General features: G+C 50.7%; 1 protein-coding gene across 2 annotated transcripts in view; it reads left to right on the forward strand.

Annotated features, from left to right (window-relative positions):
- Positions 1–15,261, forward strand: part of LOC308555279 (pentatricopeptide repeat-containing protein 1, mitochondrial-like) — a 19,470-nt gene continuing 4,209 nt past the window's right edge. Inside the window, exons 1-9 of one of the 2 annotated variants that reach the window (XM_081133327.1) lie at positions 62–121; positions 301–375; positions 2,422–2,917; positions 4,714–4,854; positions 7,816–8,034; positions 9,894–9,995; positions 11,989–12,708; positions 13,837–13,953; positions 14,726–14,908. In XM_081133327.1, coding sequence (XP_080989453.1) covers positions 2,444–2,917; positions 4,714–4,854; positions 7,816–8,034; positions 9,894–9,995; positions 11,989–12,708; positions 13,837–13,953; positions 14,726–14,908 — 1,956 coding nt within the window. In that variant the 5' untranslated portion in view covers positions 62–121; positions 301–375; positions 2,422–2,443. Of the gene's footprint in view, positions 122–300; positions 376–2,421; positions 2,918–4,713; positions 4,855–7,815; positions 8,035–9,893; positions 9,996–11,988; positions 12,709–13,836; positions 13,954–14,725; positions 14,909–15,261 lie in introns of both variants that reach the window. The other variant, XM_081133328.1, reaches the window with a different exon arrangement.

Genomic DNA, 15,261 nt, shown 5'->3' on the forward strand with positions numbered 1-15,261 from the left:
AGACACGACCAATCGAGCGCGGAGAACGGGCCGCTCCACTAGGCCCGGCTAGCTGCCAGCCGAACGTCCGTCTAACTTGTAGCCACGCGCGGGGAGTTCGCGACGCAGCCTGCGCCTGCAGGTCAGCTCGGGCGCAACAGGGCGGGGGGTCGGCGGGGAGACGGGTGCGCGGCGCTGGAGGCCGGAACGCGGGGCCCGGCGGGGTCGACGCGGAGGCCCGCCTTTCCGCGCTCGGCCCCCGCGCCCAGCCCGGCGTTCACTGTGCTGGACTCGGTGCGAGTTCCTGTTTGACCCTCACAGGAGCCCGGGATCCCGGCGGGACCTGGCCAGAAGGGGCAGCGAGTGTTGCAGCCAGGATTAAGCCGGGGGCCTCTGGTGAGGAAACCGAGGCCCTAAAGGCCAAGTGTGGAGGGCCCCGGTTGGCCTGAGGCCCCGGGGGAGCGTCTGGGGAGGGTCGGGTCCTCCGAGGGAAGACAGCGGCAGTGTATCTCTAATTCAGGAATGTTTAGCGTGGGCAGGTTAATGGATTGGGTAGAAAGAAAATTACACCTTTATTGTCTCTGCGTGAAATTGAGCATTTCTTTCCCTGATTAACGAGTAGTGTTAGCAGTGCCCCAAACTAAGTCGTGATTTCACGTGGGGATGAGTGTAAATGGTAGTTAGAGATAGAATATCTGCAACTACTGCAAGCTATCATTTCCACTCATCACTCTTTGATAGGCTGACAGGATCTTACTATTTAGTATGTTGAATAGAAGCATGTATACTAGTATAGCATACGTTTGTTTTTTAAAAACATTTGATATCTATTTTTGTAATCCTATGTATCTCATTTAATGCAAGTAAACACTTTATTTAATGTGGCTACTTGAAAACTTAAGATTACATATGTGCTCACATTATGTTTCTATTGGAGTTGCAGGCCTCACCAGACCTGTATGGTAAAGGTCCTCTGCACTAGTGTCACTAGGGTGCTGATGGAGAGAGGCTGTCCTTGACCTGGGTTCATAGCCAGCCAAGTTCAGCAGCTGACCAGTCTGGCCCACAGCATTGCTGCAGGGCCACCAGCGAGTCACTCCCTTTTTTGGGCCTCAGTTATTAATCTGTTCAATCTATCACCTCTAACGTCTTTCCAGTGGTCATCTGATGTAACTAGACCTTAAAATATTTTCATGCTGGTTATCCTGATATTTTTTATGAAAGAGTTTCAAGTATGCAGAGCAGGACCTCTAGCCTAACACTGTCCAATAGCAATGTAGGGTGAGCACATATTAATTTTATTTTAATTTATTTATATTTTAAAAATATGTCTTTATTGATTTCAGAGAGAGGAAGGGAGAGAGAGGGAGACAGAGAGAGATAGAAACATCATTGATAAGAGAGTCATTGATTGGCTGCTTCCAGCAAGCCCCCTACTGGGGATCAAGCCTGCAACCCAGGCATGTGCCCTGACCAGGAATCAAACCTCGATCTCCTCCATCATAGGTTGATGCTTAGCCGCTGAGCCATGCCAGCTGGTCCCATATGTAATTTTAAATTTTCAAGTAGTCACATTAAATAAAGTAAAAACAGATTGTGAAATTAATGTTAAGTTTCCATTAGCCCAATGTATCTAAAATATTATCATTTCAAAATGTAAAATAATCATGTATTTTACATTTTTTTGTACAGAGTCTTTGAAATCTGGTATTTTATACTTAAAGCTTGTCTCCATCCAGATTAGCCACATTTCATGTGCTTAGTAGGTACATGTGGCCAGTGGCTACCATGTTGGACAGCACAGCTCTAGCCCATTTGTTCACACCTTTTGCAGAAAATAAGTGTTTGAGTTAGCTTTCCTGGGCAAAGGCCCAAAGTGCCAGCATTTTTTTCCTAATAATAAATGATAATAGTTGCAAATTTTGAACATCTATTAAATGCCAGGCATTGTGCTAAAAACATCTCATTTAATCCTTATAAACTTGTGGTGAGGTGAGTGGGATTACCCTCATTTTACAGCGTAAGAAATTGAGGCATAGGTCAAGTAATGGTTACAATCACACAACTCCATTTAGGTCTCAAACTCAGCTCTCAGTACCCGTGCTCTTAGATCATAGCTTGAGAATATCACTAGCTTATATCTATTGAATGCCTACTGTACCAACACTGCTGCACTCTATATATCTGAGACCTCATCCAATTATTGCCTCATTCAACAGTGCTTTGTGGGTGACATTGTAGTTAATCCCACTTTACAGGTGAAGAGACTAATGTCAGAGCAGTGAGTGCTCAGGGACTCATGGATGGTTGTTTGGCAGAGCTTAAGTCAGAACCTAGGCTTCTAACCTCAGAACTCATGCTTGTAACCACTTCTCTGTCTTCTTTCTGCCTTATTGGACAATGAACCTGAGTTGACTTCATTATTTTTCTGACCTATGCCAGGTCCTGGAGGTAAAAGGCAGAGATGGACCTGGTGAGACTTGCCCGGCTCTTCTCCAGCCCCCACCCCCTGGGACTGTCCATCCTGCAACACCTTGACCCTCTCAGAGCCAGATGGGTAGGAGGTAGGGAGGGGCCTACATGGCTGAGGGCCATGGGGCTGACTGGGCCAAGACTAGCAGCCTTCAGCAGCAGCTCCCTCTCTCAGCTGCCCCTCTGCCAGGGAAGCCAGAAGAACACACGCAGCCTCAGCTCTGACCCCAGCAAGCCCAGCCCCATGGCCACCCAGGAGGAAGAGAAGGAAGAAAGCTTTGGGACTCTCTCGGATAAATATTCCTCCCGGAGAATGTTTCGCAAGTCGACGGCCCAGTTATATAACCTACGGCTCAGGGAACAAGATGAAGAAGATGAGGAGCTGGAGCCAAAATCATGGCAGGGCCGGAGAAACACCCCTTACTGGTACTTCTTTCAGTGCAAACACCTGATCAAGGAAGGAAAGGTGAGGAAACCTTTGGATTCTGCTGCTCCTGGCTCCTACAGGCCTGGTAGCTCAGTACTTTGTGAGGACCTGCCCTACCTTTTCAGTCTCTAGAGGTGGGGTGGTCAGGGCTCTTCTCTCCTCTGTCTTCACTCACCCTGGATTCTGTACCAGATGACTCGTTGCCCATCTGCCTGGATGTTGGCTTTCAGCGCCCACTCCTCACTGCAGCTCTCATATTCATATCTCCAGCCAGCCTTCCCGTGGACTCCCGATCTGTGTGTGTATCCAGCTACCTCCTCCTCATCTCTCTTACACTACCCACATTGACCTGAAGTTTTTGTTCCCAACCTTGTTTTTCCTTTACTTTCTTCATCTCACTAAATGGCAACCCCATTATTTCATCTGCCCCAGCCAAATGCCTTCAGGTCATTCCTAACTCTTGTCTTTCTCTCACCAGCTCTAACTTCAAAATGTTTTCAGTCCTAACACTTCTCACAACCCTACTGCTGAACGCCCAGGCCTAACCTCCTTGCTCCGTTACACTTGTCACAGGGCTCCCCGCCACTCTTGTCACGTCCTGCCCAGATGTCAGCTCAAAACACAGAGTTGTCTTATTAAAGCAGAAAGCAGGCAGTGTTACTCCTCCCTCCAAAATTCCTAATGTATTCAGTACATTGAAGATGTTCACTCTTTTAGGTATTGATAATGACATTTCATTTAGAGGTATGTGTTGAAGATTTTATGAATGAAATGATAAGATGTCTGGAATTTACTTTAAAAAGTTCTGTTTAGAGGGGGAGTGCAGAGTATAGATGAAACAAGATCAGCCAAATGTTAATAATCATTGTAGTTAAAACTGTTCTCTCTACTTTTGTGTATTTTTTGTAATGAAAAGTTAAAAAATAAACAAAGAGAAGCAGTGTCCTCACAATGGCTTATGAAGCCTGCAAGATCTGCCACCACCACCACTCTATGCCTCCCTTTATCTTGCCACTCAGCCCCTGACTTACCCTACTGCAGTGACCCCAACCTCCTCTCTGCTCCTCCAACTCCCAGGCATACTCCTTTCTCAGGGCCTTTGCACTGGCTGTTCCCTCAGATAGCCATGGGGCTCCTTCCCTCACCTCTTTCAGATCTTTGTTCACCTGTCACCTTCGGAGGCCCTGCTTGGCTGTCGTATCTAAAACTGAATGAACCTCCCATATATACCCTTCTGGCATTTACTACTTCGTTTTGTTCCTAGCACTTGTCACTATTTGACGTACTATATATTTTTCTTAGTTATCTCATTTGGTGTCTGTCTTTTCAAACTAGAAGATGAACTCCATAAGGGAACTCCCTCTTGTTCCTGCCAGCTGTATCCCTAGCAGATATCTTGCCTGGTATATAGTAGGACCAAGTAACTACTGGTTGAATGAATGGATGAAAAAATAAGGAGTCAAGGAGTGAACCAAGGATTTAAAGGGGAATGGCTTAGGGGTGGAGATGGGGCAAAGACAGCTGTGGGCCAAGGGAGTTTGCAATTGAAGGAAGCTAGTCACCCAGGGCTGCCATCCTACACCATCTCAGGAGGCTGTCACTGTGGGGTGGAGAGTTCCCATAGGTGGTGGGAGTCCAGTGGGCTTTCCTTGCTGACTACCACAAAGCTCTCATGCTGCAGAACACAGGGACCAAGAGGCTGGTGGCAGAGGCCCAGAGTGGGTGTTTGGGTCTTGGGTTCAGGGAGGGTCCCTCAATCTCAAACTCCCTCCATCTGCTGAGGGTCTCTGAAGCCACCCTGAGCCCCCTTCATTGTTTCCTCCTTCCTCCCCCAGCTGGCCAAAGCCCTGGACCTGTTTGAGAGGCAGATGCTGAAGGAAGAGCGACTCCAGCCCCTTGAGTGCAACTACACGGTGTTGATTGGGGGTTGCGGGCGGGCCGGATACCTGAAGAAGGCCTTCAGGCTCTATAATGATGTGAGTTGGGGCATAGGAGTGGCAGGGGCAGGGCTCTAAACAGCATGGATGTGGGGACCAAAAAGAGCTGGGTGCTGATCCTGAATGTGTCGCTTGCTAGTACATGGCTCTGGGCAGATGATTTAACCTCCCCGGCCTCAGTTTCATCATCTGTAAAGTGGAGGTGATCTTGGATAATTACATGAGGTGACATGGGAAGTCCTCCAGCATTTGCCTGGACCATGGCAGGCCCCACCCATCCCTTTTTTTTCTGCTGCTATTCCCAATTTGTGTTCCTTTTCCCTCATCCCTATCCTCACCCCACACACATGTACCCACATGCAACTTTCTTCCAAAGTTGGTCCTTTGAAGAGGGCTTTTATTTCTCTTGGAAGATGGTTTCACTTTACATTCACCCACCTCTGGGGTGTGTCGTATTGTTATTCTTAGAGCCAAGAAGCTATTTCCTCTTGAGTCAGGAAAGAGCTATGAAGACTAGCAGAAGTGATCCCATCTTCTCCTGCAGCCAGAAGCTGGGACATCCTTTACTCCAGCAAGGATTCGTGGGAACCTTAGTCTTGTCATTTGGGACACTCCTACTCCAGGCCTGATAATCTCTAGCTGGGAGCAAGGGGGAGGAATTGTACTTACAAATGATAAAGTAATATATTCTTTAAAAGACCTAATTAAATGTCATGGCATAGAAAAACAAGATGCTGCCCTGATCACCTAGCCAGCAGAAAAGCATTTAGGTGCTAAGCAAAGGAGGAGGGGCAGGGGGCAGCACATTTATTGTGGCTCTTGGTTAAGAGTCCTTAGCAGCACTTCCTTACATTTGGAGGATCCTTAAGTGACTCCCATGTGTCACTTCCTCAGAGAAGCCCAAGCCACTCTATTTAATTTTAGTTGTTTTCTATTACTTTGCTGCTTTCCCCCCAGTAAACATTTTATTTTAGAATAATTTTAGATTTATAGAAAAGTTGCAAAGGTAATATAGAAAGTTCCCAAATACTCCCACCCCCCATGTTAACATCTAACATTATGGTGGTACATTTGTCAAAACTAAGAAACCACTGATAGTTCATAGATTTCATAGTTCATTACTGTTAACTAAACTCTGGACTGTACAGTGGTATCTCGGTTTTCGAATGTCTCCGTTGACAAACATTTTGGTTTATGAACTCCGTAAACCTGGAAGGAAATGCTTCAGTTTTCGAACATGCCTCAGAAGTTGAACATGCCACGTGGCTTCCGCTGACGGCAAGACCCTGAGGCCTGGCTGTCGGCTGTTGGTCTCTTGGTTTTTGAACGTTTCAGAACTTGAACGGTCTTCTGGAATGGATCACATTTGAAAACCAAGGTACCACTGTATTTGGATTTCACCAGTTTTTCACTGATACCTTCTTTCTATTCCTCATCCAATTCAGGTTCCCATGTCCTCCAGTCTGTGACATTTTCTGAGATTCTTTGTTTTTCATGATGTTGACAGTTTTGAGTGGTACTGGTCAGGGGTTTTGTAGAATGTTCCTTATTTGAGAATTTGTGCATTCTCATGGCGAGACTGGGGTTATGGATTTGGGGAAAATATCATAGGGGTGAAGTACCCTTCTTATATAAGGACTTTACAACATCAGCATGACATCACAGGGGACATTTACCTTGGGTACATGGTTAAGTGGTATTTGCCAGGTTTCTCCACCACAAAGGCACTACATTTCCCTTTCGAGCCTGTGTTCTGTGGGTGTCCTTCATAGCACTTACTACAGTTGTTGATTACTTGTATGTTGTGTGTCTCACCCTCTAGAGCAGGGGTGGGGAACGTCTAACCTGCGGGCCATATACAACCCTCAGAATCATTTGGTCTGGCCCTGCCAAGGCAACAGCAGGCAGGACTCAAAATTCAGTAAATCTAGGAGCTTTTTTCATAGCTAATTTTTAAGTTGATAATTTTGTATGGCCAGTGAATGATATTATAAATATCCAAATGGCCTTTAGCAGAAAAAAGATTCTCCACCCCTGCTCTAGAGGGTAGGCTTAGTGATACAGGCTATATCTGTTCTGGTAACCACTGGTGGCCAGTGCCTGACTTGTAGTAAGTCCTTAGTACACATCTGTAGAATGTGTGAATACATGTAGAATGTCCATCATCCTCAAGGTCAGGATCATTGTCTTCATTTTTCAGATGAGGAAATTGAATGCTGGAGAGATGAAGTGCCTTGTTCAAGGTTGCCCCTGGAGTTGGGATTTGAGCCCCAAAAGCCTGACCAGGGCTCTTCACACTCTTTCGCAGAGGCTTGTTGCCTGTCCTGGGTCAGGTGGCTCTTACCTGGGAAACAGTGGGTGCTTGGAGGAGCTCAGTCACCTGGAGGGCTTGATAAGCACAGTGTTGGCCCCAGCCTGGGGTTTGTAACTCCGTAGAGTAGGGAGCCCTGAGATGTGTTGCAGTAACATGCTCTTGGCTGGTTCTGGTGTGGGGGTCACTCTCCTGCCCAACCCTTGCAACACCTTTCAAGGTGACAGTATCATTCCTATTTTTTTTACTGAGGAGCTAACCTGCCCACCACTCTTCAGTTAGTAAACATTGGAGCTGGGCTTTGATTGCTACCTCCTGCCCTTTCCCAGAGCAGATCCACCCCAGCGCCCCTTAACAGTCAGGGCAGCCTGGTTGGCCAGAGGGTGAGAGTATCAGGAAGACGCTGCTTAAAGCACCTTAGGCCCAGGGTGAGCTGATGAGCACCGTGGGGAGGATGGTTTCTTGTTTGGTGCAACTGGGGTACAGGGTCAGTTTTCAGAGTCCCTCTGGCTGAGTCAGGTTTGGAAAGCTGTGTTCTGATGTGTCACTCAGCTCTGCCTTGGTGCAGGCCCTGCTCCCAGGCCTGTTTAATGTAGTAATAGAGTCCTCTCTAGCTTCCTTGGGGTGGCTGTCACCTATGTGTCTAGCTGATCCTGGAGCCACCTCCAAGTTTCTCCTCATCTCCACAGATGAAGAAGCGGGACCTGGAGCCCTCAGATGCCACCTATACAGCCCTGTTCAATGTCTGCGCTGAGTCCCCCTGGAAGGACTCTGCTCTGCAGAGTGCCCTAAAGCTACGGCAGCAGCTCCAGGCCAGAAACTTCCAGCTCAACTTGAAAACATATCACGCCCTGCTGAAGGTGGCTGCCAGGTGTGCAGACCTTAGGATGTGCCTCGATGTGTTCAAGGTGAGGATGCGCTTTCTTCCTGCCTCCCACTTGAGACCTGTCCCATGTAGCAGATGTGAGGCTGTGGCCGTCTGTGCCCCTCACACAGGAAGATTCAGGGACCAATGAGACAGGCGCCGTGCTGGGCTCTGGGGTTCACAGATGAATCTGAAGAGACCCTGCTCTCAGAGGCCTTGGTCTGACAGACAGAGAGACCGCTAACCCCATGAGCACAGTGGGATCTCTGTGCTGCTATGTGCTGTGTCTTGCTGTGTGGGACTTGGTGCCACGGAGGAGGGTGGCCTCATAACACTAAAGATGAATCTGCTTATTGGGGAGGGCATCCTGCTTAGAAGGAGCAGTAGGGGCCCAAGCCCTGGTATCCAGGGAACTGTGGGGTCCGGCCATTTGTTGTGTAGGGTCTGTGGGAAATGGTCAAATGGAGGCATGGGAGCACTGAACATGGGCCTGTCTGCATTAGGGCTTTGGCCTGTAGCCTCTTATATTCCTCAGCAGCCCTGTAAGAAGGTTTTTTTATTCCCAGAAGAGCAGGACAGGGTTTGAATAGGGAGTACCATAAGCGGGGTGCTTTCTTAGATTGCAAGGAAGTGAGACAGTTGCCGGTTAACACTGAAACAGGCTTATGGGAAGCAGGGAAGGCTCTAGGTTGCTACAACCAGACCTCAGGAGAACCATGGCAGTGTCAGGGCTCAGCATGCCCTTGGCAGTCTTGTTCTTGTGCTGTTCCTTCAGGCATTTCTCACTTTCTGTTCTTACCTTCTACCCAGAGTGACTTGACTGCTTTTCTGTGTCACTGACCGACACTTCCTCACAGCATATAGCATGGTCCCACCTTCCCATACCAGGTTAGAGGACCCTATGGACTGTCCAGGCACCACGTGGTGCAGTGCAGCCTTTGACCAATTCCTGGGTTGGTTGCCTTGAGTGGGCCTGCCCTGCTGGAGAGGCAAGATCATGGGGTCTTGAGCCTGAAGACTTCCCTGTGAGGGACAGATCCCTCCAGAGGGTGTTGTGGGTGAGGCCAGTACCTGAAGCTTCTGGAGGAAGTGTGGCTGATAAGCCTCTGGCCTGACCTGTCTGGAGATGTCAGATTGGTATTTTAGGCAGGTCACTCTGGCTAGTAGGGGAAGGGGCCAGTTAAGAGATAGCTGTGATTGTGCAGGAGAGAGAGCTCAGACTAAAACCTCACTGAGGTGGAAGGGTTAGTTTCAGAGGGGGAGGCAGGAAAATGGCAGCAGTGGGGTAGGAACACCTATGCTGACAGGAGAGACAGAGGGAAGACAGGCTCGAGGAGGAGACCCCAAGATGCTGAGAGGTAGAAGGAGTGTCTCAAGAAGGCGTTGGCTAACCCTGACTGGCCCAAGAGAGACCAGTGGTAACTAGTGCCTTGAATACTTGCTGTGTGCAGTCTCCACACTGTTTCGTGTGGTTGTTCCAAAGATCCTCTAAGGCAAATCCTGCCTGTGATGCTACTCCCCAGATGAGGAAACAGACCAGGGAGCCTTGCCCATGCACCCACAGCTGGCCAGTGGTGAAGCTGGGACTTGATGTGGCTGTGCAATCCCAGTTTCCAGTACAGAGGCTAAAAGTGATCACTGGGGTGGTCTTTGCAGAGGGTCTGCACAGAAGTGATAGGAGCAGCTGGCAAGAGAGGCCTGGAAGGGAGGAGGAGTGCAGGCAGCAGTTGGACAGCTCTGCTTAGGAACTGGTTCTGAGCCGGCCCCAGAGCTGGATTCAGGCCCCACCTCTTCACGATGTGCTGACCTGGGCCTGCCCCAGGAATATCTGCCCTGAATCAGACCCATTGGGCGGGTCTCTGCCACAGGTTCCCAACGGGACCTCCTCATTTCCTCCCCCAGGAAATCGTTCATAAAGGCCATGCGGTCACAGAGGAGACCTTCAGTTACCTGCTCATGGGCTGCATCCAGGACAAGAAGACAGGCTTCCGATATGCCCTACAGGTCTGTCCCTCCTGACTCTGCCTTCCTGCCTCTCCTGCCACCCCCGATCGCCCCCAGCTCGTGCATCTGTGTTTGGTGCAGGTGATGATCCTGTGTGCATTTCTTGAGCTCCTGCTACTGCCCTGGGCTGGGTGTTTTTATATTTGCATATTTTGGTGTTCCCAGAGCACAGTGCTCCCCTGCCCCACTTCGTTTAACAGATGGCAGGGAGAGGAGGCCCTTGCAGGCGGTGGCGGCATGGCTGCCCTGGGAGTGAGGGCACAGCCAGCCCATGCTCTCCTACTCTGCTTGGCGACCTTCTGTGCAGCCAGCCTGCATCTGCTAAGCTTATGGTGCCTGAATGCCTGCAGCACACTTACCTGGGGTACTTGCTCAACCAGCCCTCACAGCCCCCCACCCTCCAGCATCTCTGCAGAGGAACCCTAGGAGTTGCATGTAGTTCCAGGAGAGTCTCACAGACATCAAAGTCGAGACATGCTGCTCTAATCCTACTTAGATTCCCAGGAAGAACTCCACTCATCAAGTAGGTAGGCAGTATTAGCAGTGGTACCACAGCTGTTCTAACTCCTCAGTGGGCAAGAACTGGCAGCTCACCTAGGGCCCTCCTCCTTCAAGGGCAGCCCACAGACCAGCAGCTTCAGCCTCACCTGGGACTTGCCAGGGTCTCAGACCCCTCCCCCAACAAATACACTGCATTCAGATTGGCATTTTATCAGGATCCCCAGGCAGTTGGTCTGCACAGAGTTCAAGTCTCAGTGATCTGGGATAGCCCTGGACCAAATGCTTCCCTCCCCTATGCAGACTCCCTGGAAGAAGCGGCCACTGGCCATCCTCTGGCCATCAGCAAGCTTCATAGTGAAAACCAGCCAATACCTAGTTCTTCCTTCTCCTTGGCCTAGATCAGTTCTAGTTAGAAACAGTCTGTAATACTAGCAGCTCTGCACAGTGTCTTGTACTTATTAAATTGCTTGAGCTAGACACCAGTAGCCTCGTTTTACACATAAGGAAACTGAGGCTCCCAGAGGTTAAGTAACTTGCCTTAGGTCCCATAGCCACTAAGCAGTGGAGCTGGAAATTGAACTGAGGTTCATCTGACTCTAGAGTCAGAATCCCTGCCACCATGGGATAGGGTCTGTGTCCCTGCTAAAACTTGGTTCTGTCAACGTTCCCTGTGGAGGTGCCTGCCAAGATGCTTCCCTTCCTCAATACCCTGTCTGGTGGATCCTGCCTTCTTGCTAGGTGTGCCCACCTGGGCCTGACCAGCCCCTGCCTCACCTGCACACTGGTCCCTCATGAGGGCAGGAAATCAGAGCTCTAGGCCCACTGAGTGTGGCTTTCTGTTGAGCACAGAGAGAAATAGGAGCAAGTGATACCTGGAGCCCAGGTGGTGCCATCTTGATGTCAGTCACCCAGACATCAGAGCTTTTTGGAGATCACACAGAACATACTAGACACTGCTGCGAGTATGAAAATGATCTCATTTCATGAGGAAATGGGGCTGCCAGGCTCATAGCCTGGCTGAGTCCCCTTTCATCCACACCTGCCTTGTGCTCTGAAGTGTGAGAAAGCTGCCTGGGGCAGCAGGGTGCACAGTAGGCACTCAGGAAGTACAGCTGAATCCAATCCTTAAATTGGCCTAGACTCTTCTAGTACCTAGCTTCTCTAACCATCTATCCCCAGGAGGGTATAGAGGTGGGCAGAGACCTAGGGGCACAGCCTGTTCCCTGGTACAGGGGCCCTAAGAGAGGGCAGAGGGATGAAACTGGGAGAACAGTTTTGGGGTGAGCTAAAGAGAGGAAAGGAGTGGTATCCCCCTGAAGTTTCCCATGGAGTTCCCAGAATCTTAGCATTCTTAGTTGCCCAGAGCCTGTTGTGGAGTCAGATACTCTGGGTCCTTCCTGTACCTTTTGTGTTTGCCATCTGGTTGCTGACTCTCAGTGTCTGCTCGCTCCTGAGAGGGATCATGGAGCTGAGGCTTGTTTCTCCCTGGCAGGTGTGGAGGCAAATGCTGAGTCTGGGGCTGCAGCCAAGCCGGCATGGCTACAACCTACTATTGGGGGCAGCTCGGGACTGTGGCCTGGGAGACCCAGAAGTGGCCTCAGCGCTGCTCCTGAGGCCCAGAGAAGAGATGGTGCTGCTACAGCCCCCTGCAGGTGGGCAGCGGGCAAGGAGGCAGACAAGGAGGAAAGCCCAGGCCGGGATGGTTGGCAGCATGTCAGCCAGGCTGAATGTGGAGACCCTGGAGAGGCAGCTGTTTCTGGAACCTTCTCAGGCACTTGAGAGGCCTCTGGAGCCTCCAGAGGCCAGAGGCCCCAGTAAAGCCCAGCCCGAGGTGGAAACTAAGGTGGACCCTGACCACACTGTGGCCCTTGCCTCCATGGCCTCAGAGCCACCTCCCTGGCAGCTGGAAGCCAACCTCCTGACTCTGGATGCAGTCCCCCCAGCTGTGGTCTCCTTTGGGACTGTGACCACCTCAGCTGACAGGCTGGCCTTGATGGGGGGCCTGGAGGGCTTCCTGGGCAAGATGGCAGAGCACGGACTCCAGCCTGATATCAAAACCCTCACGCTGCTGGCTGAGGTGGTAGATCCCAGTAGCCCCTCAGAGTCCTCGCTGCTGACTGTCCTGGACACGCACCAGGTGGAGGCTGATGTGACATTCTTCAACACTCTGATGAGGAAGAAGAGCAAGCTGGGTGATCTGGAGGGGGCAAAGGTGAGCGTGGAGGCAGGCATGGGGCTCTGGCCTGAAGCCCTCCTTCTCCTTCCCTCCTCTGGCCCTCCAGCTGTGGGACCTGGCTCCCTGCGAGGTCTGTCATCCATTTCCACAGTCAGTGGTCAGACTGTCCAGAGGCCCTGCTCTGGGCCTGGGCTGGGGTGAAAAGTTGGGAATCGAGTGAGCTGCACTCTCTGCCCTCCTCAAGGAGCTCACAGATTGGTGGGAGGCAGACAGCAAACATATCCTCACACTGACGAGGGGCACAGGGGTCCTTGTGGTCTGAGAGGCTGGCTGCTCCTGAGTATCCCTACCTTTCAGCTACCCCACCTCACTAATGTTGCACTTACTTAGTGCTCGATGCTGTTCTAAGAGCTCCACATCCATTTGTTTCTTTACTGACCACACCCCATTTCACAGATGAGGACACTGGAGCCCCCATGGGATTTTGTCCATTCATATGACATGTTTCTATGTGATGCCTTTTTAAGCATTAGCACTAACCTAGGCACTTATGAATATCAAAGATGACAAAGACACAGCCTCTGCCTTCAGGCCCACAATGCAGAGTGCACCTTTCTCTAGATAAGCTAAATATGATAGAGCCCCTCCCCGGGACTCTCCGTGGCTTTGCCAGGCTGAGCAGGTGTCCTCTGTCCTCTTCCTCACTCCTGCCCAGGCTCTCAGGCGGCACTTACCACACTGTCGTCGGCGTCTCCCACCCTGGACCACGGGACCATGAGTCCCTACGGCCTCTGGTGCTCCATGGGCATTGAAGGCCCAAGAGCAGGGATGGATGGCCAATGGAGGAGTAATGAGGGACAGGAATATGAAGGGCATTCAGGAAGAAGGGAAGCTTGTTGGAGACAGGCAAGCTGTAAGGCAAGGTGTACTTGTAGAGCAGCTGAATTCTGGGGAGCAGGCTGGACAGCTATGAGAGGTGGCTGGACAAGACCCTGAGCCCTTGAATGCTGGGATGAGGCCAGTGCCCAATGTGGCCAGCAGAGGGAGTCTGAAGCAGAGCTGTACCCCTGGGGTCTCCAGCATCCAGCCAAGGGCTTCACAGACAGAGCTTTTGCCAGGGCTGGTGGGTTACAGCTTATGGTGATGCCATGTCTGTTCCTACAGGCGCTGCTGCCAGTCTTGGCAAAGAGGGGAATTCTCCCCAACTTCCAGACATTCTGCAATTTGGCCATTGGGTGCCACAGGCCACAGGACGGTCTGCAGCTGCTGGCAGACATGAAGGTGAGTGAGTCCAGGCCTGGGCAGGACCCATGGTGCTGAGGAGCACTCTGGGGATGCTCAGGAAGAAATCTGGGTGGACGGAAGTGGGTGTCCTCCCATATCCTCCAGGCCTCTGCAAGGTGTACTTGTAGAGCAGCTGAATTCTGGGGAGCTGGCTGGACAGGATAAATTATGTGTGGGGGGCAGGAAGAGTGGGATCACTTTAGCTTCAAGTGTAGATTGATCATCATTGGCCCAATTTGGGAGAAAGTAGACCCTGGTGAGCTGCTGCAGGCATGGGCATTGAGAGCAGGGATGTTAGTCTTGAAGGTGTTGGCAGTGGGGTGAGATTGAGGGGTAGGGACAGGTCTTGGCCCCAACACTCTGGAGAAATAGAGGGTAGACTAGAGCAGGGATGTATCAAAATTCTTGGAGGGTGACAGGGGTACAGTAAACCCAATGCCAAGAACTGAGGAGGTGGTCTCCTGCCCATGGTTTACTTTCTGAGTCAGTTGATCTCTGAGAGCAATTCTCTCTCTACATTTTTCAGGACTGAGAAGGTAAGGTCCTCAGCCATATGGGATGAACCCAAAGAGTGGGGCACCTGTGCTTTCCTTTTGGAGGGGGCAGTGCAGCTCATTGTTGCTACGAGTTTCTGCCCTTCTTGTCCCTGGCCACTGGTCTGCAGAGCAGACTTGACTGGCAGGGTAACTCACCTAATAGGATGGGCTGCAGCAGGCTTTGGCCCAGCAGTCACCATCATCTCGCTGATTGTATGTCTGCGATGTTCCAGAAGTCCCAGATGACACCCAACACCCACATCTACAGCACCCTCATCAATGCGGCCCTCAAGAAGCTGGACTACACCTATCTCATCAACATCCTGAAGGATATGAGGCAGAACAGAGTCCCAGTGAATGAGGTGGTCATCCGTCAACTGGAGTTTGCAGCCCAGTACCCACCCACCTTTGACCGGGTATGTGCACCAAGCTCTAATGTGCCCATTGTCTCCTTAGCTAGTGCCACCCCCCACCTGGTTCTGGCTGTGAGGGACTGGTATTTCCCTTGCTTTAAATTGTCAGTGGCTGCCCTTAGGAGAAATCCCAAACTCCTTAGACCCAGCTTGCAAGTCCCTGTCCACATGGCTTTCATTTCAGGGCACTCTTCCCTTTGTTCACTGTCAGTCCCACTGGACTTCTGTTCTAAATATCACCAGCCTTTTTCCTGCCTCAGGCTTTTTGCATTCTTTCTGCCTTAAATAGATTCCCCCTACTTTTTCACATAACTGGCTCTTTTTCATCCTGTAGGTCTCAGCTTAAATGGCTCTTT

The sequence above is a fragment of the Miniopterus schreibersii genome (assembly GCF_964146895.1).
Source record: "Miniopterus schreibersii genome assembly, chromosome: 3".
In the NCBI taxonomy this organism is placed as follows: domain Eukaryota; kingdom Metazoa; phylum Chordata; class Mammalia; order Chiroptera; family Miniopteridae; genus Miniopterus; species Miniopterus schreibersii.